The sequence below is a fragment of the Hypanus sabinus genome, chromosome 14, assembly GCF_030144855.1.
Source record: "Hypanus sabinus isolate sHypSab1 chromosome 14, sHypSab1.hap1, whole genome shotgun sequence".
NCBI classification, from domain to species: Eukaryota; Metazoa; Chordata; class Chondrichthyes; order Myliobatiformes; family Dasyatidae; genus Hypanus; species Hypanus sabinus.
In genome coordinates this window covers 108,604,364-108,628,401 of record NC_082719.1, presented here as the reverse complement: position 1 = coordinate 108,628,401, position 24,038 = coordinate 108,604,364, and the positions used below count along the sequence as shown (strand labels likewise).

Here is a 24,038-nt window from a genome sequence, read left to right as displayed (position 1 = left end):
GTGTGGGGTCCTTCATAATGCTGTTTGCTTTACAGATGCAGCGTGTAGTATAAATGTCCATAATGGCGGGAAGAGAGACCCCAATGATCTTCTCAGCTGACCTCAATATCTGCTGCAGGGTCATACAATCCGAGATGGTGCAATTTCCGAACCAGGCAGTGATGCAGCTGCTCAAGATGCTCTCAGTACAACCCCTGTAGAATGTGATGAGGATGGGGGGGTGGGAGATGGACTTTCCTCAGCCTTCGCAAAAAGTAGAGTTGTTGCTGGGCTTTCTTTGCTATGGAGCTGGTGTTCAGGGACCAGGTGAGATTCTCCGCCAGGTGAACACCAAGAAAATTGGTGCTCTTTACAATCTCTACTGAGGAGCTGTTGATGTTCACCGGGGAGTGGTCACTCCGTGCCCTCCTGAAGTCAACAACCATCTCTTTTGTTCACATTCAGAGACAGGTTGTTGGCTCTGCACCAGTCTATTAGCCACTGCACCTCCTCTCTGTAAGCTGACTCATCGTTCTTGCTGATGAGACCCACCACAGTCGTGTCATCGGCGAACTTGATGATGTGGTTCGAGCTGTGTGTTGCAGCACAGTCATGGGTCAGCAGAGTGAACAACAGTGGACTGAGCGCACAGCCCTGGGAGGCCCCCGTGCTCAATGTGATGGTGTTGGAGATGCTGCCTCTGATTCGAACTGACTGAGGTCTCCCAGTCAGGAAGTCTAGTATCCAGTTGCAGAGGGAGGTGTTCAGGCCCAGTAGGCTCAGCTTTCCAATCAGTTTTTGAGGAATGATTGTGTTGAATGCTGAACTGAAGTCTATGAACAGCATTCGAACGTACGTGTCTTTTTTGTCCAGGTGGATTAGGGTCGGGTGGATGGCAATAGCGTCATCTGTTGAACGGTTGGGATGGTACGCAAACTGCAGGGGGTCCAGTGAGGGAGGCAGCAGGGTCTTGATATGCCTCATGACGAGCCTCTCCAAACACTTCATGATGATGGATGTGATTGCAACGGGACAGTAGTCATTGAGGCAGAACACTGAAGACTTCTTCGGCACGGGGACGATGGTGGCAGCCTTGAAGCACATTGGAACGGTGGCGCTGCTCAGGGAAATGTTGAAGTTGTCAGTGAGAACATCTGCTGGCTGGTCAGCACATTCTCTAAGCATTCTGCCAGGAATGTTGTCTGTTCCAGCAGCCTTCCGTGGGTTGACCCTGCACAGGGTTCTTCTCACATCAGCCACAGGGATCTGTCCTGGGACCCCTGCTATTTGTGATTTTTATAAATGACCTGGATGTAGATGCGGAAGGATGGGTGAGTAAGTTTGCGGATGACACGAAGATTGGAGGAGTTGTGGATGGAGCTGTAGGCGGTGGAAAGTTACAAGAGGGTACAGACAGGCTGCAGAGTTGGGCAGAAAAATGGCAGATGGAGTTCAATCCGGACAAGTGTGAGGTGATGCATTTTAGAAGGACAAACCAGAAGACTGAGTACAGGATTAATGGTCAGTTACTTAAGAGTGTGGATGAACAAAGGGACTTTGGGGTTCAAATCCATACATCCCTCAAGGTTGCTGCACAGGTTGATAGGGTAGTTAAGAAGGCTTATGGGATGCTAGGCTTCATTAACAGGGGGATTGAGTTCAAGAATAGAGAGGTCATGTTGCAACTCTACAACTCTCTAGTGAGACAGCACTTAGAGTATCGTGTTCAATTCTGGGCACCTCATTATAGGAAGGATGTGGAAGCTATGGAGAGGGTGCAGAGGAGATTTACCAGGATGTTGCCTGGATTGGAGAACAAGTCATATGAAGCAAGGTTAGCAGAGCTGGGACTTTCCTTTTTGGAGCATAGAAGAATGAGAGAGGACTTGATAGAGGTCTACAAGATTATGAGAGGCATAGATAGAGTGGATAGTCAGTACCTGTTTCCCAGGGCACCAACAGCAAACACCAGAGGGCATATGTACAAAATTAAGGGAGGGAAGTTTAGGGGAGACATCGGGGTAAGTTTTTTGCACAGAGGGTTGTGAGTGCCTGGAATGACTTGCCAGGGATGGTGGTGGAGGCTAAAACATTAGGGGTATTTAAAAGCCTCTTAGACAGGCACATGGATGAAAGACAAATGGAGGGTTATGGGGTAGTGTGGGTTTAGTACTTTTTTTAAGGATTATATGGGTCGGCATAACGTAAAGGACTGAAGGGCCTGTACTGTGCTGTAGTGTTCTATGGTTCTGTGGTTCTATGGCCACGGTGGGACACAGCACCTGGTCATTTGTAGGAGGGGTGGTCCTCCTCACCGCCACGTCATTTTCTGCCTCAAAATGAGCATAGTAGTTGTTCAGCGCATCTGGGAGGGAAGCAACACCCACATAGTCAGGTGATTTTGTCCTGTAGTTGATGTCCTAAATGCCCTTCCACATGTGCCACGTGTCGCCACTGTCCTGGAAGTGGCTGTGGATTCGCTGGGCGAGTGTACGTTTTGCCTCTCTGTTGGCCCGGGACAGTTTGGCCCTTGCTATTGATGGGGTTGCCTTGTCGCCTGCTCTGAAGGCAGAGTCTTCGGTCCTCAGCAGCGCACGCACCTTAGCGGTCATTTATGACTTCTGGTTAGCGCGTGCAGTGAAGGTCTTGGACACAGGAACGTCATCAATGCACTTGCTGATGTAGCTAGTCACTGATGTCATGTACTTCTCTCAGTTGGTGGAGTTGCCATTGGTTGCAGCCTTCCTAAACATGTGCCAGTCAGTGTGCTCAAAGCAATCTTGAAGAGCAGAGATGGCTGCTGTTGGCCAGGTTTTCACCTGCTTCAGAGCTGGTCTGGAGCGCCTGATGAGCCTATCTATACCCCTCATAATTCTGTATACCTCTGACAAACCTCCTTTCAGTCTTCTAAATTCTTAAAGAATAGTCCTAACCTATTCATCCTGAATGCCAAGTGACTGAACCTTCTTGACCAGTAAACTGGATTTGGCATTGGCTTTGTGGGAGAAGCCAGAGAGTAGTAGTTGATGATTGCCTCTCTGACTGTGCAAATGGTGTGCTGCTAACTCAATTTCAAAATGTAAGAGAAGTTTGGATAGGTACATGGATGGGAGGGGTATGGAGGGCAGGTCAATGGGAGCAAGCAGTTTAAATGGTTCTGCATGGATGAGATGGGCCGAGAGGCCTGCTTCTGGGCTCTACTTTTTCCATGACTATATAATACGATGTTTGACTGTAACTCCTTTCCCCCCCCCCCCCCACCACAGATACTGCTTGACCTGCTGAGTCCCTTCAGTCGATTGATTCCAGGTTCCAGGTCTCCTGATGTTTAATTTTCTTGATCATTTATCACTGAAGTAGAAAGACCTTTTGGGATGTACCAAACATGAATTGTGTGAATCAATTACGTTTCATGTGCTTAATGTTTCCCCAGTGGTGTTAGCTGGTGATTTGTCAGCAAATGATTCTCACTCAAACTTGTGCACAGTGATCATTCATTTTACTTGTTATGTCCAAGAAATAATGTGTGTTTTGAGTTTGGTTCACGGTTCCTGACAGTCGCTATGGCCTTTAGCCACTTATCCTCACTGTACAGATTTGGAATCTGTTAATGTTTCTGACAGAGACTTTAATAACTTGCTTTATTTTCAGGTCTCACAGCTGCCTCCAGATTCCTACCCTCTCCTTTTGTTTGTGAATCCAAAAAGTGGGGGATTGAAAGGCCGAGAGCTGCTGTACTGTTTCCGGAAGCTTCTGAATCCTCATCAGGTCTTTGACCTTACAAATGGAGGGCCTTTATCTGGGTAAAGTATTAGTTTATAGAGGATATCTTTGACAAACAAGGAAATGGAATTGTTAAAGATATATAACGTGCAATGAGGATATGGAATTGTAAAGATATTTATGTGTGGTATGAAGTTATTTATTGATGTTGTGCAGAATACATGTTGTCATCTTCTTCACAGTGCACATTAGACAGAGACTTCAGCCACCCCGCCAGTTGGAGTGGTTGTAAGACAAAGGAGCACAATTAGCCAATTTGGCCTATTGTTTGTTCCGCCATTCCATCATCCTTCTCAGCCCCTGCCTTCTCTTTTGATGCCCTGACTAATCAAAAACCTATCAATCTCTGCTTTAAATATACTCAATGACTAAGCCTCCACAGCCGTCTGTGGCAACAAATTCCACAGATTCACCACCTGCTAGCTAAAGAAATTCCTCTTCACCTTTGTTCTAAATGGACATCACTCTATTCTGAGGCTGTGCCCACTGGCCTTAAACTCACCCACCATAGGAAACATCCTCCTCACATCCACTCTATCTAACCTTTCCATATTTAATAGATTCCCCCCACCATTCTTCTAAACTTGTGAGTACAGGCCAAAAGCCATCAAACGCTTCTCAGAGTCAGAATCAGGTCTATTATCACCGGCATGTGATGTGTTAACTAGCAGCATTAGTTCAATGCAATACATAATATAGCAGAGAGAGAAAAAAAATAAAATAATAATAATAATAATTAAACAAGTAAATCAATTATGTATATTGAATAGATTAAAAGATGTGCATAAACAGAAATACTGTATATTAAAACAAAAGTGAGGTAGTGTCCAAAGATTCAATGTCCATTTAAGAATCGGATGGCAGAGGGGAAGAAGCTGTTCCTGAATCGCTGAGTGAGTGCCTTCAGGATTCTGTACCTCCTACCTGATGGGAGAAATTACTTTAGTCAGAGGGTGGTAAATCTGTTGAATTTGTTGCCACAAATGTCTGTGGAGGCCAAGTCACTGGGTGTATTTAAGGCAGAGATAGATAGGTTCTTGATTAGCCAGGGCATCAAAGGGTATGGGGTGAAAGCAGGGGATTGGGGATGACTGGAAGAATTGGATCAGCCCATGACTGAATGGTGGAGCAGACTCAATGGGCTGAATGGCCTACCTCTGCCCATATATCTTATGGTCTAAGGCAAGGCAGTGGTTGTTGTCTACATGGACTTTAGTAAGGCATTTGATGAGTATCACAATGGAGGCTGGTCAAGAAGATTCAGTCACTTGCCATGCAGGATGAGGTAGGTAGTAAACTGGATTAGACATTGGCTTTGTTAAGAATGGTCGGAGAGGGTTGCCTCTCAGACTGGCGGCCTGTGACCATTGGTGTGCCACAGGGATCAGTGCCAGGTCCTTTGTCATTTATCAATGATCTGGATGATAAAGTGGTTAATTAGATCAGTAAATTTGTAGATGACACCAAGATTGGGGGTGTAGTGGAGAGTGAGGAGGCTGTCATGGCTTGCAGGGGGATCTAGATCAGCTGGAAAAATGGGCTAAGAAATGGCAGATGGAATTTAATGCAAACAAGCGTGAGGTTTTGCACTTTGGTAGGACCAACCAGGGTAGGTCTTACACAATGAATGGTAAGGCACTGAGGAGTGTGGTAGAAGAAAGGGATTAGGGTATATAGATAAATAATTCATTGAAAATGGCATCACAGGTAGACAGGGTTGTAAAGAAAGCTTTTGGCTTCATAAATCAATGTATTGAGTACAGAAGATGGGATGTTATGTTAAAGTTGTGTACAAAATTGGTGAGGCCTAATTTGGAGTACTGTGTGCAGTTTTAGTCACCTACCTACAGGAAAGATGTTGAAACAAGGTTGAAAGTGTGCAGAGAAAATTTACAAGGATATTGACAAGGTTCCGCACGGAAGGTTAGTTAAGAAGGTTCAATCTTTAGGTATTAATATTGAAGTAGTAAAATGGATTCAACAGTGGCTAGATGGGAGATGCCAGGATTTTTATTAAAACCCATCAGGGTTTTTATACCCTTGCAGTTTCTTAACTCTACCCAAAAATATTCTACACTTTCTGATCCTATATCAACTTGATGATTAGATTTCATTTTTCCCAGCAGAGCCACACCACTCCCTGTGCCTACCCGTCTATCCTTTCGATACAGTGTGTATCCCTAGATGTTAAGCTCCCAACTATGATCTTTCAGCTACAACTCAGTGATGCCCACAACATCATATATGCCAATCTAATTTTGCATAAACTGCACGCAGACAAATATAAGAGCTTCAGTCTTATATTCATCACCCTTTTTGATTCTATCCCCCATGTTACACTTGTAATCATCCCACTAACTGCAATTTTGCCCTATCAATTGTCTGTCCTTCCTGAGAGTCTCACTACACACTGTTTGTAGTTGTATACCAACTGCCCTATTCACAGCCACATCTGGTTCTCATCCCTTGCCAAATTAATTTAAACCCTCCACAACCGCTCCAGCAAACCTCCCTGCAAGGATAGTGCTCCCCCTTGGGTTCAGATGTAACTCGTTCTTTTTGTAAAGGTCATACCTTCTCCAGAAGAAGTCCCAACAATCCAGAAATCTGGGAGGTTTGCTAAGGCTACTGGGGAGAATTTAAACTAGAAATGTTGGGGGGTGGAAACCGAATGAAGAGACTGGGGAAGAAGCAGTTGGCTCACAAATAGAGAAAGCTTGGAGACAGTGTGTGAGGGAGGATAGGCAGGTGATAGAGAGGGGAACTTGGAAGCTTAAATTGGGAACAGATGTTCTCAGAGAAAGGTACGGAAGAAATGTGGCAAATGTTCAGGGGATATTTGTGTGGAGTTCTGCATAGGTACGTTTCAATGAGACCGGGAAGTTATGGTAGGGTACAGGAACTGTGGTGTACAAAGGCTGTAGTAAATCTAGTCAAAAAGAAAAGAAGAGCTTACGAAAGGTTCAGAGAGCTAGGTAATGTTAAAGATCTAGAAGATTATAAGGCTAACAGGAAGGAGCTTAAGGAAGAAATTAGGAGAGCCAGAAGGGGTCATGAGTAGGTCTTGGCGGACAGGATTAAGGAAAACCCCAAGGCATTCTACAAGTGTGTGAAGAGCAAGAGGATAAGACGTGAAAGAATAGGACCTATTAAGTGTGATAGTGGGAAAGTTTGTATGGGACCGGAGGAAATAGCAGGGGTACTTAATGAATACTTTACTTCAGTATTCACTATGGAAAAGGATCTTGGTGATTGTAGTGATGACTTACAGCAGACTGAAAAGCTTGAGCATGTAGATATTAAGAAAGAGGATGTGCTGGAGCTTTTGGAAAGCATCAAGTTGGATAAGTCACGAGGACCGGATGAGATGTACCCAGGCTATTGTGGGAGGCAAGGGAGGAGATTGCTGAGCTTCTGGTGATGATCTTTGGCATCATCAATGGGGACAGGAGAAGTTCTGGAGGATTGGAGGGTTGCAGATGTTGTTCCCTTATTCAAGAAAGGGAGTAGAGATAGCCCAGAAAATTATAGACCAGTGAGTCTTACTTCAGTGGTTGGTAAGTTGATGGAGAGGATCCTGAGAAGCAGGATTTATGAACATTTGGAGAGGTGTAATATGATCAGGAATAGTCAGCATGGCTTTGTCAAGGGCAGGTCGTGCCTTACATGCCTGATTGAATTTTTTAAGGATGTGGCTAAACACATTGATGAAGGAAGAGCAGTAGATGTAGTGTATATGGACTTCAGAAAGGCATTTGATAAGGTATCCCATGCAAGGCTTATTGAGAAAGTAAGGAGGCATGGGATCCAAGGGGACATTGCTTTGTGGATCCAGAACTGGCTTGCCCACAGAGTGGTTGTAGACGGGTCATATTCTGCAAGGAGGTCGGTGACCAGTGGTGTGCCTCAAGGATCTGTTCTGGGACCCCTACTCTTCATGATTTTTATAAAAGACCTGGATGAGGAAGTGGAAGGATGGGTTAGTAAAGTTGCTGATGACACAAAGGCTGGGGGTGTTGTGGATAGTGTGGAGGGCTGTCAGAGTTTACAGTGGGACATTGATAGGATGCAAAACTGGGCTGAGAAGTGGCAGATAGAGTTCAACCCAGTTAAGTGTGAAGTGGTTCATTTTGGTAGGTCATATATGATGGTAGAATATAGTATTAATGGTAATACTCTTGGCAGTGTGGAGGATCAGAGAGATCTTGGGGTCCGAGTTCATAGGATGTTCAAAGCAGCTGCACAGGTTGACTGTGTGGTTAAGAAGGCAAGCGGTGTATTGGCCTTCATCAATCATGGAATTGAATTTAGGAGCCAAGAGGTAATGTTGCAGCTTTATAAGTCCCTGGTCAGGCCCCACTTGGAGTACTGTGCTCAGTTCTGGTTGCCTCACTACAGGAAGGATGTGGAAACCATAGAAAGGGTGCAGGGGAGATTTAGAAGGATGTTGCCTGGATTGGGGCGCATGCCTTATGAAAACAGGTTGAGTGAACTCGGCCTTTTCTCCTTGGAGCGGCGGAGGTTGAGCTGTGACCTGATAGAGGTGTACAAGATTATGAGAGGGATTGATCGTGAGGATAGTCAGAGGCTTTTTCCCAGGGCTGAAATGGCTGCCACAAGAGGGTACAGGTTTAAGATGCTTGGGAGTAGGTACAGAGGAGATGTTGGGGGTAAGTTTTTTATGCAGAGATTGGCTGCCGGCAACGGTGGTGGAGGCAGATACGATAGGGTCTTTTAAGAGACTTTTGGATAGGTACGTGGTGCTTAGAAAAATAGACCCTGGTAATTTCTGAGGTAAGGACATGTTTGGCACAACTTTGTGGGCTGAAGGGCCTGTATTGTGCTGTAGGTTTTCTATGTTTCTGTGTTTCGATATCTGAAACCTTGTCCCCTGCACCAGTTCCTCTGTTACATACTCATGTGTAAAATTCCTGTCTTTACCCTCACTGGCTTGTGGCACAGGCAACAATCCAAAGATTACTACCCTGGAGATCTCAGCTTTCTTCCTAGCTCCTTATGTTCTCTCTTAAGGACCTCCTCACTTTTCCTGTCTGTGTCACTGGTACCAATATGTACTACAACTTCTGACTGCTTACCTTCCCCCTTTAGAATGCCTTGGACCTGAGCTGAGAGTCAGAGAAAAGTACAGCACAGAATCAGGCCCTTCGGTCTATTTAGACCATGCTGAACTATGTAAACTGCCTACTCCCATTAACCTGCACTGGGACCATACCTCGCCATGCCCCTACCATATCCATGTACCTATTCAAACTTCTCTCAAACATTGAAATTGAGCTCACAGGCACCATTTGTATTTGCAGCTCAGTCCACACTCTCATGACCCTCTAAGTGAAGAAGTTTCTCCTTCATGTTCCCCTTAAACTTTTCACCTTTCAGTTTTAACCCATGACATCTGTTTGTAATTCCCACCCAACCTCAGTGGAAAAAGCCTGCTTGCATCTACCCTATCTATACCCCTCATAATTTTGTATTCCTCTATGAAATCTCCTCTCAATTTTCTACATTCCAAAGAGTAAAGTCCCCGACCCTGATACCTGGGTGACAAGCACAATGGACAGATGTCTTGCCTTCTTTGCCATCTTATTCCTTGTTTTCATAGAGTAATGGATTTCAAATGTCTGTTAACGCATTGGAAAAATTATGTGTTCAATATTGCTAATTTAAGGATGAAAGTGTGTGGACTGCCCCAGTACATCCATGCCCTCTGGAGTATTTCCAAGCACAAACCAAGCATTTCACTCTATGTTTCAATGTATATGTGATAAATAAACTGGAATCTTGAATCTAAGAGACTCACCTTATGCTCAAAGGGGAATCACAGTTATGCATAGAACAGGAACGGGTCCTTAAGCCCATCTTCATGCTAAACCGTTTAAATTGCTTACTCCTGTCAACCTGCACTGTCCTCCACACCCCTCTTCTCCTGCCAAGATGAGGCCACCCTCAGGGTGAAGGAGCAATACTTTATATTCTATCTGGGTAGCCTCCTGCCTGATGGCGTGAATATCGATTTCTCCATCCAGTAAAAAAAAGTCCTCTCCCTCCCCTTCTCTTCTATTCTCTAGTCTGGCCTCTTTGTCTTCTCACCTGACTATCACCTTCCAGATCCACCCCCCCCCCCCCCGCCTTCCCTTTCTCCCGTAGTGAACTCCCCTTTCTTTTTAGATTCCTTCCTCTCCAGTCATCTACCTTTCCTACCCACCTGGCTTCACCTATCACCTTGTAGCTATCTTCCTCCCCTCCTCCCCACCTTTTTATTCTGGCTCCTTCCACCTCCCTTTCCAGTCTTGGAGAAGGGTCTTGGCCTGAAACATTGACTGTTTATTAATTTCCATAGATGCTGCCTGACCAGCTGAGTTCCTCCAGCATTTTGTGTGTGTTACTCTGGATTTCCAGCATCTGCAGAATCTGTGTTTACAATTTTCTGCCAGTCTGCCTCTTCATACCTTAGCACACTGATATTATCTATAAACAACTTATATCCAGAAACTTCTTTTTTCCGCAGGCTACACACATTCCGACAAGTTCCATATTTCCGGATACTGGTCTGCGGGGGAGATGGGACAGTTGGTTGGGTTCTGGGAGTGCTGGAAGATATTCGACACAAGCTGACCTGTCCGGTGCCTCCTGTCGCAGTGTTACCTCTTGGAACAGGTGAGGCTCTTGGTAGGGCTGTAGGAGTGTGGGAGTGAGAAACACAATGGTTTTCTGCCATTCACACTACTGCCTGTAAGAAGTTTTATGTTAGACCATAAGATACAGGAGCAGAAGTAGGCCATCAGCTCTTCAAGTATGCTCCACCATTCAATCATATTCTCTGCATTCCTATGTGGGTTTCGCCCAAGCGCTCTGGCTTCCTCCCACATTCCAAAGACGTATGTTAGTAAGTTGTACGCATGCTGTGTTGGTGCCAGAAGATTGGCAACACTTACAGGCTGACCCCAGCACATCCTTGGGCTGTGTTGGTTGTTGATGCAAGCAACACATTTTGTTTTCAATGTACATGTGACAAATAAAGATCATCTTTAACTGGTGGGCAAATGGGAGCAGAAGCAAGGGATATAATGAGGGGGAAAGGACTGAGTGACCCAAGGGGTCATTCTGTCATAAAATTGTACAGTACAGAAATGTTTGTCCATGATTGAATTTTTTATTCTTGAATAATTTCCTATCAATCCAAAGAGTCAAAATGGGGCTCTACCAATGATAGTTCAGAGTGCAAAATCTGAATCTCATTTCAGAAGTTGTTTAAGTTCTTTGTAAGGAATCTACATCATGGACATGTAGGGATGTGAGATTTTTATTGTAGAGACGTGAAGTATGTTTCTCACCAAGCCAGATTTGGATCAAACAAGCAACTTACGTTGGATGTCTTCTGGGTGAGCCTTCCATGTGGACTTTGTCAAATGATGGAAATGTTGTTCGTTCTGCCTTTACAGGCTGTGTTTTCAGAGAGATGCTGTTGGAACTGTATCTAGAATTGAGTGCTGAGCATTCTGAGGGGGTGGCAGAACAGCCAGAGGCCAAAAGTTGGTGCATTGCCTCCCTGCTGCTAGGGGCAAGAGTGCCTCTGTTTAGGCACAGATTGAGGGAGGTAGTGTGAACAGCCTGTGATCTTGGTTATATTCATGCCAATAACATAGATAGACAGAGGAATAAGAATTGGGAAGTTAGAAGTAGGATATCTTGGGTTGTAATGCCTGATTTGTAATCCCTGTGTCATGTGCTAGAGAGAATGGCTGAAGAGCTGGTGCAGGAGTGTGGGTTTTAGGTATTTGGATCATTGGGATCACTTCTTGGGTAGATGGGACCTATATAGGAAGGACATATTGCACCTAACCTAGAGGGGGAACCAGTGTGCTTGCACAGAGGTTTGCTCCGGTATTCAAGGTGCTCCAAACTAACCTGATAGGATGAGAAGTATGATAACATGAACAGGCCCTTTGGCTCAACATGTCTGTGCCAACCTTGATGTCACTGCAAACTAATCTTATCTGCTGCTGGTGGTCCATAACCCCCTGTTCTCTGCCTGTCTAAATAGCAATGCAGCAATCGAGGGGACTCTTTCAATTGTGCTTGTGGTTAAAACCTGGAAAACTCGGATACCATCACCATATTTAATCAGAAAATATTTCAGATAATGTCAGCAAGTTTAATCAGTCATCACATACAGGCACCACATTTAATCAGGCAATCATCATCAAATGGTACCATTGAGATATGAGAAGAATCCATAGTGTTTTGAATCTGGTATACACTGCTTGAGGCAACTACTTACAACATTTAACAAGTATTTTGATGAGCACTTGAAGCACAATGTTACAAAAGGCCATGGGAAGAGGTGAGACAGCTGGAATTGTTGAGGACAAATTGTGTTTCAATAATTTGCTGGAATTTTTTGATTATACAACTGGTTAGCAAATGCAGATGAATTTCCCTGCCTCATACATACAGTATCCATTGATAACAATGATCATAATATGATTGAACTCATACTCCAATTTGAGAGGGAAAAGCATAACACATGTATCAGTATATTGCAGTGGAATAAAGGGAATTACAGGGGCATGAGAGAAGAAATTGCCCAGGTGGAGATGGGTGAAGTTTCTAGGAAAAGTTCACAAGGTGCAGGATGGATGTGTCCCACAGAAGATGTAGTTCTCAAATGGTAGGGGTAGGCAACCGTGGCCGACAATGGAAGTTTAGGACTGCATGCATAAAGCCAAGGAAAGGACATATAAGGTAGCAAAAGTGAGTGGGTAGTTGGATGATTGAAGCTTTTAAAATCCAACGAAAGGCAATTAAAAAAGCCATAAGAAGTGAGAAGATGAAATATGAGGGCAGACTAGCCAATAATATAATGCAGGATACCAAAAGATTTTCAGTTATATAAAGAGTAAAAGGGAGGTGAGAATTGATATTGGACCACTGGAAAATTTATGCTGGTAAGGTAGAAATGGGGTACAAAGAAATGGCAGATGAACCGAATGAGTACTTTGCTTCAGTCTTCACTGTGAAGACACTAGCAATGTGCCAGAGGTCCGTGAGTGTCAGGGAGCAGGAGTGAGTGTCATTGCAATTACAAAGGAAAATGTGCTGGGCAAACTCAAAGGATTTAAAGTGGATCAGTCACCTGGGCCAGATGGACTACATCCCAGAGTCCTGAGAGAGGTTGCTAAGGTCATTATGGATGCATTGGTCATGATCTTTCAAGTATCATTTGATTCCTGTACAGTTCTGGAGGACTGGAAGATTGCAAATGTCACTCCACTCTTTAAGAATGGGAAGAAGGCAAAAGGAAAGAAATTATAGGCCAGTTAGCCTATCCTCAGTGGTTGGGAAAGAGTTCGAGTCTATTATTAAGGATGAAGTTTCAAAGTTTTTAGAGACCAATGATAAAATAAGTCAAAGTCAGCATGGTTTTTGTAAAGGTAAATCTTGCCTGACAGATCTGTTAGATTTTTTCAAGGAAGTAATGACCAGGGTGGACAAAGGAGAGGAAGTGGATGTCATTTACTTGGGTTTCCAGAAGACATATGATAAGGTGCCACACATAAGGCTGCTTAACAAGATAAAATCCTATGGCAATATAGGAAAGATACTGGCATGAATAGAGGAATGGCTGACAGGTAGGAGGCAGCAAGTGGGAATAAAGTGGACCTTTTCCGCTTGACTGCCAGTGACTAGTGGTGTTCCTCAGGGTCAGTATTGGGACTGCTATTTTTCATATTGTTTGTCAGTGATTTGGATAATGGAATTGATGGCTTTGTGGTAAAGTTTGCAGATGATACGAAGATAGGTAGAGGGGTAGGTAGTGCTGAGGAAGCAATGCGATTAAAGCAGGACTTTGACAGATTGGAAGAATGGGCAAAAAAAAGGCGCAGATGGAATACAGTGCTGGGAAATGTATAAAGTCTTTTAGTAAAAGGAACAATAATGCAGACTATTATCTAAATGGGAAGAAGGTTCAAACATCAGAGGAGTAGAGGGGCTTAGGAATCCTTGTGCAAGACTGCCAGAGGGTTAATTTACAGGTTGAGTCTGTGGTAAAGAAGACAAATGTAATGTTGGCATTTATTTCAAAGGGAATGGATTATAAAAACAAGGAGGTAATGCTGAGCCTTTGTAAGACACTAATCGGGCTGCACTTACAGTATTGTCAACAGTTATGGGCCCCATATCTCAGAAAAGATGTGTTATCATTGGAGAGAGTCCAGAGGAGGTTCATGAGGATGATTCCAGAAATGAAGGGGTAAACATATCAAGAGCATTTGGTAGCGTTGGTCCTGTACTCACTGGAATTTAGAAGAATGTGGGTGGATCTCATTGAAACCTACTGAATGTTGGAAGGATTGGATAGGGTGGATGTGGAGACAATGTTTCCTATGGTGGAGGTATCCTGAACTACAGGGCACAGCCTCAAAATTTTGTGGTGACCCTTTAAAATTTTTTTAGCCAGAGAGTAGTAAATCTGTGGAATGCTGTGCCACAGACTGTGGTGGAGACTAAGTCTGTGCGTATATTTAAGGTGGAAGTTGATCATTGCCTGATCAGTCACAACATCAAAGGACATGGTGAGAAAGCATGCGGAGTTGGGATCAGCCATGATAGAATGGCCTGATTGTGGTCCTATATCTTAAAATCTTATGGTGCAAACCAGGGATGAAATGAGCCATTTCTACACTGCTGTTTTCCTACCTTCCTTTCTAAAGGCAATGACCTGGCAAGGGTGTTGCGATGGGGACCTGGCTACACCAATGAGGATCCCTTCTCCATTCTGCTGGCTGTTGATGAAGCAGAAGAGGTTCTCATGGATCGTTGGACAATCCTTCTCGATGGCCAAGGCTTTACTGATGACAGAGATGATGGTGCCCCTGAAATGGAACCACCGAAGGTATTTGTAAAGAGAAAAATTATTTGAATAAGAGCCTTTGTGAGATTCAACATGGTATAGTAGGAATTATTGAATCCTAGAATAATTATTGATCTTAAAAATGGTCACAAAGGGTGATCTGGGCCTACAGCCCCTTCACCAGTCACATGGGTAGAATGCAGTGTTATCTCTGTATGTGCTCTGTTCTCGAACACTCTGAGGTGCCCTACCATTCACTTCGTATGTCCTGCCTTGGATTAACTTCACTAAGTGCATCACTTTGTACTGCCGTTTATTTGCCTTTCCTAGTTAATCAACATCCTTTTGTAATCTTAGACAGCCTTCATCACTGTCCACCATACCACCAAGTTTAGTGTCACCTGCATACTTCTTTAAACAATATTTTTATAGAATTTTACATATATTTCACATATATAGATAAACAATAATAATAATTAAACTAAATAGTGAAACGTGTCCTCATGTTTTTCACAATCATCAAAGGAAAGGAGATAGAAACATAGAGAATAGGTGCAGGAGTAGGCCATTCGGCCCTTCGAGCCTGCACCGCCATTCAGTATGATCATGGCTGATCATCCAACTCAGAACCCTGTACCTGCTTTCTGTCCATACCCACGATCCCTTTAGCCACAAGGGCCATATCTAACGTTTCACATACTTCACATATTTAATAAAGAAATAAAATAAAAACACATCAGAAAAAAAACCATAGAAGCACACAACAACACACAGCTATTTCAAAATGACTGTGCACCTTACGTCCAAGAAACTCCAATAAAAGTTTCCACACATTTTCAAATTCTCCCACCCTTCCCTGGTTATGTAAGTCAGTCTCTCCAATGTAATACACGATGCCATCTCCTTCACCCATACATGTATTGAAAGTATATCCATTTTACTCCAAGGTAAATCTATCATCCTCCTGGCCTGTAGGAGTCCAAAGTCAATTAAAGTTGACTGTTTTGGACTAACATTAAAGTTCTTTGGATATACACCTAGTACACACATTTTTGCTTATTACTCCAACAATCTCAGATATAGTCTGAACAACTGTTTTCCAGTATTTTTTTTAAATTTTGGAAGCCCCATACACAGTGAAACAGAGTACCCTTTTCTTCTAAGCATTACACAAGTGTCCGGGATGTCAGGGGTCCAACGGTTCAGTTTGACTGGGGTAATGTAAGTTCTCATTAACCATTCATATTGTAATAGCTTTATTCTCGTATTGATTGTTTTTGGGCTTTTAATCATGCCATTTCCCACTCAGTTTCTTCAAAGTCCTAGAACATAGAATAGTACAGCACAGTACAGGCCCTTCGGCCCACAATGTTTTGCCGACCCTTAAACCCTGCTTCCTATATTAACCCCCAACCTAAATTCCTCAATATACCTGTCTGGTAGTCTCTTAAATTTCACTTGTGTATCTGCCTCCACCGCCGGCTCAGGCAGTGCATTCCATGCACCAAACACTCTGAGTAAAAAACCTTCCTTTAATATCCCCCTTGAAGTTTCCACCCCTTATCTTAAAGCCATGTCCACTTGTATTGAGCAGTGGTGCCCTGCGGAAGAGGCGCTAGCTGTCCACTCTACCTATTCCTCTTAATATCTTGTATACCTCTGTCGTGTCTCCTCTCATCCTCCTTCTCTCCAGAGAGTAAAGCCCTAGTGTGAGTGAGAGGTGGTTATTGTGGCACCAGTCTCCCTTCCATTTGCTGATTCCAACGTGTTTTATCATTGGCAGATTGTACAGATGAACAACTACTGTGGAATTGGAATTGATGCAGAACTCAGCCTAGACTTCCATCAAGCGAGGGAAGAAGACCCCGACAAGTTCAACAGCAGGTTAATAATCTCCTGATTTACAGATTGGCCTGGCTCTCAGTGATAGTAGGTGCATCCATAGCAAATCCAGTTTAGTGCTGCCAGCAGTCCAATTCTATCAATCCAATAATTGTATAGCAACAGGAAATCGAAAGGAAAGGATCAGGTGGTTTTGGGGGCTCATCTGTGGATGTTCACAAAAATAGAGTGTCTTAAATTACAGGTGCTGTAATTTTGTTAATTTCAAGATCTTTGACATTATAAGTAATTTTGTATTATAAATTATAAAAAAAGTAAAATTATAGAACATTTTAAGAATAGTTTTTTCCCCTCTTATCATCACATTTCTGAACAGTCCATGAATAGACCTCACTGCTTTACTCTCTCTATTTTTGTTTTCCTTTGTAAATTATAGTAATATTTTGTGGCTTGCAGTATAATGCTGCTGCAAAACAATAAATTTCATGATATATGTCAATGACAATAAACCAGATTCTGAAAAGTGCCCTTATTGTAAAAAGATTATGTATTAAAGAAGATTACTTCAGAGACAAAATCCAGTCCATTTTTCCCAGAGCTGTTGAGGGAGGCCTGTATTATTGGCAACAGTACAGAAAAGTGCACCTGAACAGCTTTGTGTTGTAGTGAGGGAATCATAGACTCAAACAGCAGAGAAGTAGACCCTTGGCCTACCATGTGCCATGAAAACCCATCTAAATTATCCTAGCTGTCAACATTTGGTCCATGGCCTTCTATGCCATGGCAATTGAAGTGCCTGTCAACACACAAAATGATAGCAGATGGAACAATAGGGGGAGGGGTCCCAGTGGGAGGAGTGTGTGGGTGATGGATAGATGGAACAATAGGGGTAAGTGGGAGGAGTGTGAGGGTGATGGACTGATGTAGTTAGTGGAGAAAACACTACGGCGGGCCTATGGGTGGTTGGAGGTGGAACTGAGTAGATGGGTAAGAAAGAAGAGACTGACTGGAACAGTTTTCCTGAAGTTTTTTCAAGGGAAAATAGAAGGTGGTGAGATCAGGGAGTCTGTGTTCAAAGTCTAGAGCACATTGATATACAACTTCTGTAAGAGCAGAATTAGGCCATTTGTCCCATTGAATCTGCTTCACCATTTCATCTTGGCTGATCCAATTTTCCACTCAGCCCCAGTCTCCTGCCTGCTTCCTATATCCCTTCATGCCCTGATCAATCAAGCATCTAGACAGATAGATAGATATTTCATTGATATTACATGATAGTGATGGTAAGAATTGGAGGAGATGGCAGTTGAATGCGTGGCTTAGGAGTTGGTGCAGGGGGCAGGGTTTTAGATTTTTGGACCATTGGGATCTCTTCTGGGGAAGGTGGGACCTGTACAGATTGGATGGGTTGCACCTGAACTCGAGGGGGAGCAATATCCTTGCTGGGAGGTTTGCCAGCATGGTTTGGGAGGGTTTAAACTAATTCGCAAGGGGGATGGGACCCGGAGTGATAGAGCAGTGAAAGAAGTGCATGGAGTAAAGCCAGATCTAACATTATAGAGAGGCTTTGAGGAAAGTGCAGTAGAATAAAGGGTATAAAGGTAGTAAGGTAGAGGGATTAAAGTGTATGTACTTCAATGCAAGAAGCATCAGGAAGAAAGGTGATGAACTGAGAGCAAATACGAGGAAATCTGCAGATGCTGGAAATTCAAACAACACACACAAAATGCTGGTGGAGCACAGCAGGCCAGGCAGCATCTATAGGAGAAGCACTGTCGACGTTTTGGGCCGAGACCCTCCGTCAGGACTAACAGAATGGAGAGCTACTAAGAGATTTGCAAGTAGTGGGGGGAGGGGGAAATGCGAAATGATAGGAGAAGACCGGAGGGAGTGGGATGAAGCTAAGAGCTGGAAAGGTGATTGGCAAAAGTGATACAGAGCTGCAGAAGGGAAAGGATCATGGGATGGGAGGCCTCGGGAGAAAGAAGTGGGAGGGGGGGGGAGCACCAGAGGGAGATGGAGAACAGGTAGGGTGATGGGCAGAGAGAGAGGAAAACAAAACAAACAACTAAATATGTCAGGGATGGGGTAAGAAGGGGAGGAGGGGCATTAACGGAAGTTAGAGAAGTCAATGTTCATGTCATCAGGTTGTGTGTGTTGTTTGATGAACTGAGAGCTTGGATACATACATGGAATTATGATGTAGTGGCCATTACGGAGACTTGGCTGGCACCAGGGCAGGAATGGATTCTCAATATTCCTGGATTTCAGTGCTTTAAAAGGGATAGAGAGGGGGGAAATGGGGAGGAGGGGTGGCATTACTGGTCAGGGATACTATTACAGCTGCAGAAAGGCTGGATAATATAGCAGGATCCTCTTTTGAGTCAGTATGGGTGGAAGTCAGGAACAAGAAGGGAGCAGTTATTCTCTTGGAGGTATTCTATAGGCCCCCTGGTAGCAGCAGAGATACCGAGGAGCAGATTGGGAGGCAAAAATAACAGGATTGTTATCATGGGTGACTTTAACTTCCCTAATATTGATTGGCACTTGATTAGTTCCAAGGGTTTAGTTGGGGCAGTTTGTTAAGTGTGTCCAGGATGGATTTCTGTCACAGTATGTTGACAGGCCGACTGGGAGGAATGCCATACTAGATCTAGTATTAGGTAATGAACCGGGTCAGGTCAGAGATCTGTCAGTGGGTGAGCATCTGGGGGACAGTGATCCTCTCTGACCTTTAGCATTATCATGGAAAAGGATAGAATCAGAGAGGACAGGAAAATTTTTAATTGGGGAAGGGCAACTTATGAGGCTATAAGGCTAGAACTTGCAGGTGTGAATTGGGATGATGTTTTTGCAGGGAAATGTACTATGGACATGTGATCGATGTTTAAGGATCTCTTGAAGGATGTTAGGGATAAATTTGTCCCGGTGAGGAAGATAAAGAATGGTAGGGTGAAGGAACCATGGGTGACAAGTGGAGTGGAAAATCTAGTCAGGTGGAAGAAGGCAGCATGCATGAGATTTAGGAAGCAAGGATCAGATGGGTCTATTGAGGAATATAGGGTAGCAAGAAAGGAGCTTAAGAAGGGGCTGAGAAGAGCAAGAAGGGGGCATGAGAAGGCCTTGGTGAGTAGGGTATAGGAAAACCCCAAGGTATTCTTCAATTATGTGAAGAACAAAAGGATGACAGGAGTGAAGGTAGGACCGATTAGAGATAAAAGTGGGAAGGTGTGCCTGGAGTTTGTGGAAGTGAGCGAGGTCCTCAATGAACACTTCTCTTCGGTATTCACCACTGGGAGGGAACTTGATGATGGTGAGGACAATATGAGTGAGGTTGATGTTCTGGAGCATGTTGATATTAAGGGAGAGGAGGTATTGGAATTGTTAAAATACATTAGTTCGGATAAGTCCCCGGGGCCTGACGGAATATTCCCCAGGCTGCTCCACGAGGCAAGGGAAGAGATTGCTGAACCTCTGGGTAGAATCTTTATGTCCTCGTTGTCCATGGGAATGGTACCGGAGAATTGGAAGGAGGCGAATGTTGTCCCTTTGTTCAAAAAAGGTAGTAGGGATAGTCCAGGTAATTATAGACCAGTGAGCCTTACATCTGTGGTGGGAAAGCTGTTGGAAAAGATTCTTAGAGATGGGATCTGTGGGCATTTAGAGAATCATGGTCTGATCAGGAACAGTCAGCATGGCTTTGTGAAGGGCAGATCGTGCCTAACAAGCCTGATAAAGTTCTTTGAGGAGGTGACCAGGCATATAGATGAGTGTAGTGCAGTGGATGTGATCTACATGGATTTTAGTAAGGCATTTGACAAGGTTCCACATGGTAGGCTTATTCAGAAAGTCAGAAGGCAAGGGATCCAGGGAAGTTTGGCAAGGTGGATTCAGAATTGGCTTGCCTGCAGAAGGCAGAGGGTTGTGGTGGAGGGAGTACATTCAGACTGGAGGGTTGTGACTAGTGGTGTCCCACAAGGATCTGTTCTGTGACCTCTACTTTTTGTGATTTTTATTAACGACCTGGATGTGGAGGTAGAAGGGTGGGTTGGCAAGTTTGCAGACGACACAAAGGTTGGTGGTGTTGTAGATAGTGTAGAGGATTGTCGAAGATCTCAGAGAGACATTGATAGGATGCAGAAGTGGGCTGAAAAGTGGCAGATAGAGCTCAACCCGGAGAAGTGTGAGGTGGTACGCTTTGGAAGGACAAACTCCAAGGCAGAGTACAAAGTAAATGGCACTATACTTGGTAGCGTGGAGGAGCAGAGGGATCTGGGTGTACATGTCCACAAATCCCTGAAAGTTGCTTCACAGGTAGGTAGGGTAGTTAAGAAAGCTTATGGGGTGTTAGTTTTCATAAGTTGAGGGATAGAGTTTAAGAGTTGCAATGTAATGATGCAGCTCTATAAAACTCTAGTTAGGCCACACTTGGAGTACTGTGTCCAGTTCTGGTCGCCTCACTATAGGAAGGATGTTGAAGCATTGGAAAGGGTACAGAAGAGATTTAGCAGGATGCTGCCTGGTTTACAGAGTATGCATTATGGTCAGAGATTAAGGGAGCTCGGGCTTTACTCTTTGGAGAGAAGGAGGATGAGAGGAGACATGATAGAGGTGTACAAGATATTAAGAGGAATAGACAGAGTGGACAGCCAGCACCTCTTCCCCAGGGCACCACTGCTCAGAACAAGAGGACATGGCTTTAAGGTAAGGGGAGGGAAGTTTAAGGGGGATATTAGACAAAGGTTTTTTTACTCAGAGAGTGGTTGGTGCGTGGAATGCACTACCTGAGTCAGTGGTGGAGGCAGATACACTAGTGAAGTTTAAGAGACTACTAGACAGGTATATGGAGGAATTTAAGGTAAGGGGTTATATGGGAGGCAGGATTTGAAGGTCAGCACAACATTGTGGGCCGAAGGGCCTGTAATATGCTCTACTATTCTATGTTCTATGAAATTACAGTGTCATAGCTTTACAAGTGCACAGATAAAAATATTAGAAGAGAAATATGAAAGAATAAAAAAACAAGTTACCTCAAGCAGTCTAACAGGAGGGTGTCATCACTTATCCGGCTATAGGTTAATTCATTATAGAGCCTAATGGCCGAGGGTAAGAATGACCTCATATAGTGCTTTTTGGAGCAGCATAGTTATCTTAGTCTGTTACTAAACGTGCTCCTCTGTGCAGCCAATGTGGCATGCAGAGGGTGAGAAACATTGTCCAAACTTGCCAGGATTTTCTGTAGGGTCCTTTGCTCTACCACAGCCTCCAGTGTGTCCAGTTTGACTCCTATAACAGAGCAAGCCTTTCTAATCAGTTTATTGAGCCTGTTGGTGCCATTGTCCCAGCACACCAGCATATAGAAAATTGTACTGGCAACAGCAGACTGGTACAACATGTTAAGGAGAGGCCTGCGTACTCCAAAGGACCTCAACTCTCCACAGGAAGTAGAGGCAACTCTGGCCCTTCTTGTACACAGCCTCTGTGTCAGTGCTCTACTCAAGTCCATCATCCAAGTGCACTGCCAGAGTGTTTCCTCCACTTAATCCATCTACCCTTCATCCACACACTCCTCCAACTTCCCTCTGTTGTCCATCACCATCTCCTTTGTCTTACTAATGTTATGCTGCAGATGATTCAGTTGTACCACTTGACAAAGCCCACTACCAGATCTCTGTATTCATCCTCCCATCCTCCCTTTATACACTCGACTATTGCTGAGTCATCAGAGAATTTCTGCAGATGACATGACTCAGTGTTATATCAAAAGTCTGAGGTATCCAGGGTAAACAGGAAGGGAACCAATACAATATCAACCAAAGCCTTAAATATGCATAACGACTTGGCCTCCACAACTACCTGTGGAGGAGAATTCCACATATTCACCACTCTCTGGCTAATGAAATTCCTCATCTGTGTTCTGAAAGGACGCCCTCTATTCTGAGGCACCTCAGATTTTTGTATTTTCTCTCCATTTAGAAAATAGTCAACCCTTTCATTTCTTCTGCCAAAGTGCATGATCGTACACTCCTTGACAATTTATTCCATCTGTTATTTCTTTGCTCATTCTCCTAATCCGTCTAAGTCCTTCTGTACCCTCTTTACCTCCTCAAAACTACCTCTACCTCCACCTATCTTCATATTGTCTGCAAACTTTATAACAAAGCCATCAATTCCACTGACAAAATGATTGACAAAAGAATCGATCCCAACACAGACTGTGGAACAGCAATAGTCACCTGCAGCCATTCAGAAAAGACTCCCTTTATTCCCACGCTTTGCCTCCTGTCAATCAGCCACTGCTTTAGCCATGCTAGAATTTTTCCTCTAACACTGTGGGCTCATAGCTTGTTACGCAGCATTGTGTGGCACCTTGTCAAAGACCTTCAGAAAATCCAAGTACACAACATCAACCAATTCTCCTTTGTCTATCCTGTTTGTTATTTCCTCAGAGAATTCCAACAGATTTGTCAGGCAAGATCTTCTCTTGAGGAAACCATTCAATTCAGTTCAATTCAAGTTTAATTGTCATTTAACCATACATGAATGCTCATGAATACAGCTAAACGAGACAGCATTACTACGGGATAAAGGTGTAAAAACATATTCCCAACGGTCATACATAGTAAGGACATACATGATCACAAACCATGCTGACTGTGGCCTATTTTATCATGCGTCTCCAAGTACCCTGAGACCTCAATCCTAATAATGGACTCCAACATCTTCCCAACCGCTGAGGTCAGAGTAACAGGCCTATAGTTTCCTTTCTTCTTCCTCTCTCCCTTCTTGATAAATGCAGAGACGTTTGCAATTTTCCAGTATTCCAGAACCATTCCAGAATCTAGTGATTCTTGAAAGATCATTACTAATGTCTCCGCAGTCTCTTTGGTCACCTCTTTCAGAACCCTGTTCCAGGTGACTTATCTACGTTCAGACCTTTCAGTTTCTTAAGAACCTTCTCTCTAGTTATGATAACTTAACACACTTCATGCCCCCTGATACCTGGAACCTCCAATACTGTTAGTGTCTTCTGCAGTGAAGACTGATGCAAAATACTTATTCAGTTCATCTGCTATTTCATTGACCCCTATTATAGCATAATTTCCCAGTGGTCAGAAATCCACTGTCGCCTCTCTTTTACTCTTTATGTATCTGACAAAACTTTTGGTATCCTCTTTAATATTATTGGCTACCTTACTTTCATATTCCATCTTTACCATTTTATTTAGTTTTTTAGTTGCCTTCTATTGGTTTTTAAGAGCTTCCCATTCCTTTAACTTCCCACTAATGTTTGGTTGTTTATATGCCCTCTCTTTTACATTGGCTTTGACTTCTGTTGTTAGCCACTGTTGTGGCATCTTTCCTTCAAAATGCTTCTTTCTCTTTGGGAAGTACATAACCTGTGCCTTTTGAATTGCTTCCAGAAATTCCAGCCATTGCTGCCCTGTCATCATTTTTGATATCAAGGAGAAGGTGGTGTTGGGGCTTTTGAAGAGCATCTCTGGGACTTGATAGGACCTATAATGCAGACGCAAGAGATCTTGCAGATGGTGAAAATACA

At 43.7% G+C, this 24,038-nt stretch overlaps 1 protein-coding gene across 3 annotated transcripts in view; it reads left to right on the top strand.

The window, feature by feature from the left end:
• The window catches only part of LOC132405061 (diacylglycerol kinase theta-like), a 345,666-nt gene that overhangs the window by 271,286 nt on the left and 50,342 nt on the right, over positions 1-24,038 (top strand). For all 3 annotated transcript variants that reach the window (XM_059989791.1, XM_059989792.1, XM_059989793.1), the window contains 4 exons: positions 3,631-3,782; positions 10,289-10,437; positions 14,496-14,677; positions 16,419-16,519. In XM_059989791.1, the coding sequence (XP_059845774.1) occupies positions 3,631-3,782; positions 10,289-10,437; positions 14,496-14,677; positions 16,419-16,519 (584 nt within the window). The remainder of the gene's footprint in view (positions 1-3,630; positions 3,783-10,288; positions 10,438-14,495; positions 14,678-16,418; positions 16,520-24,038) is intronic.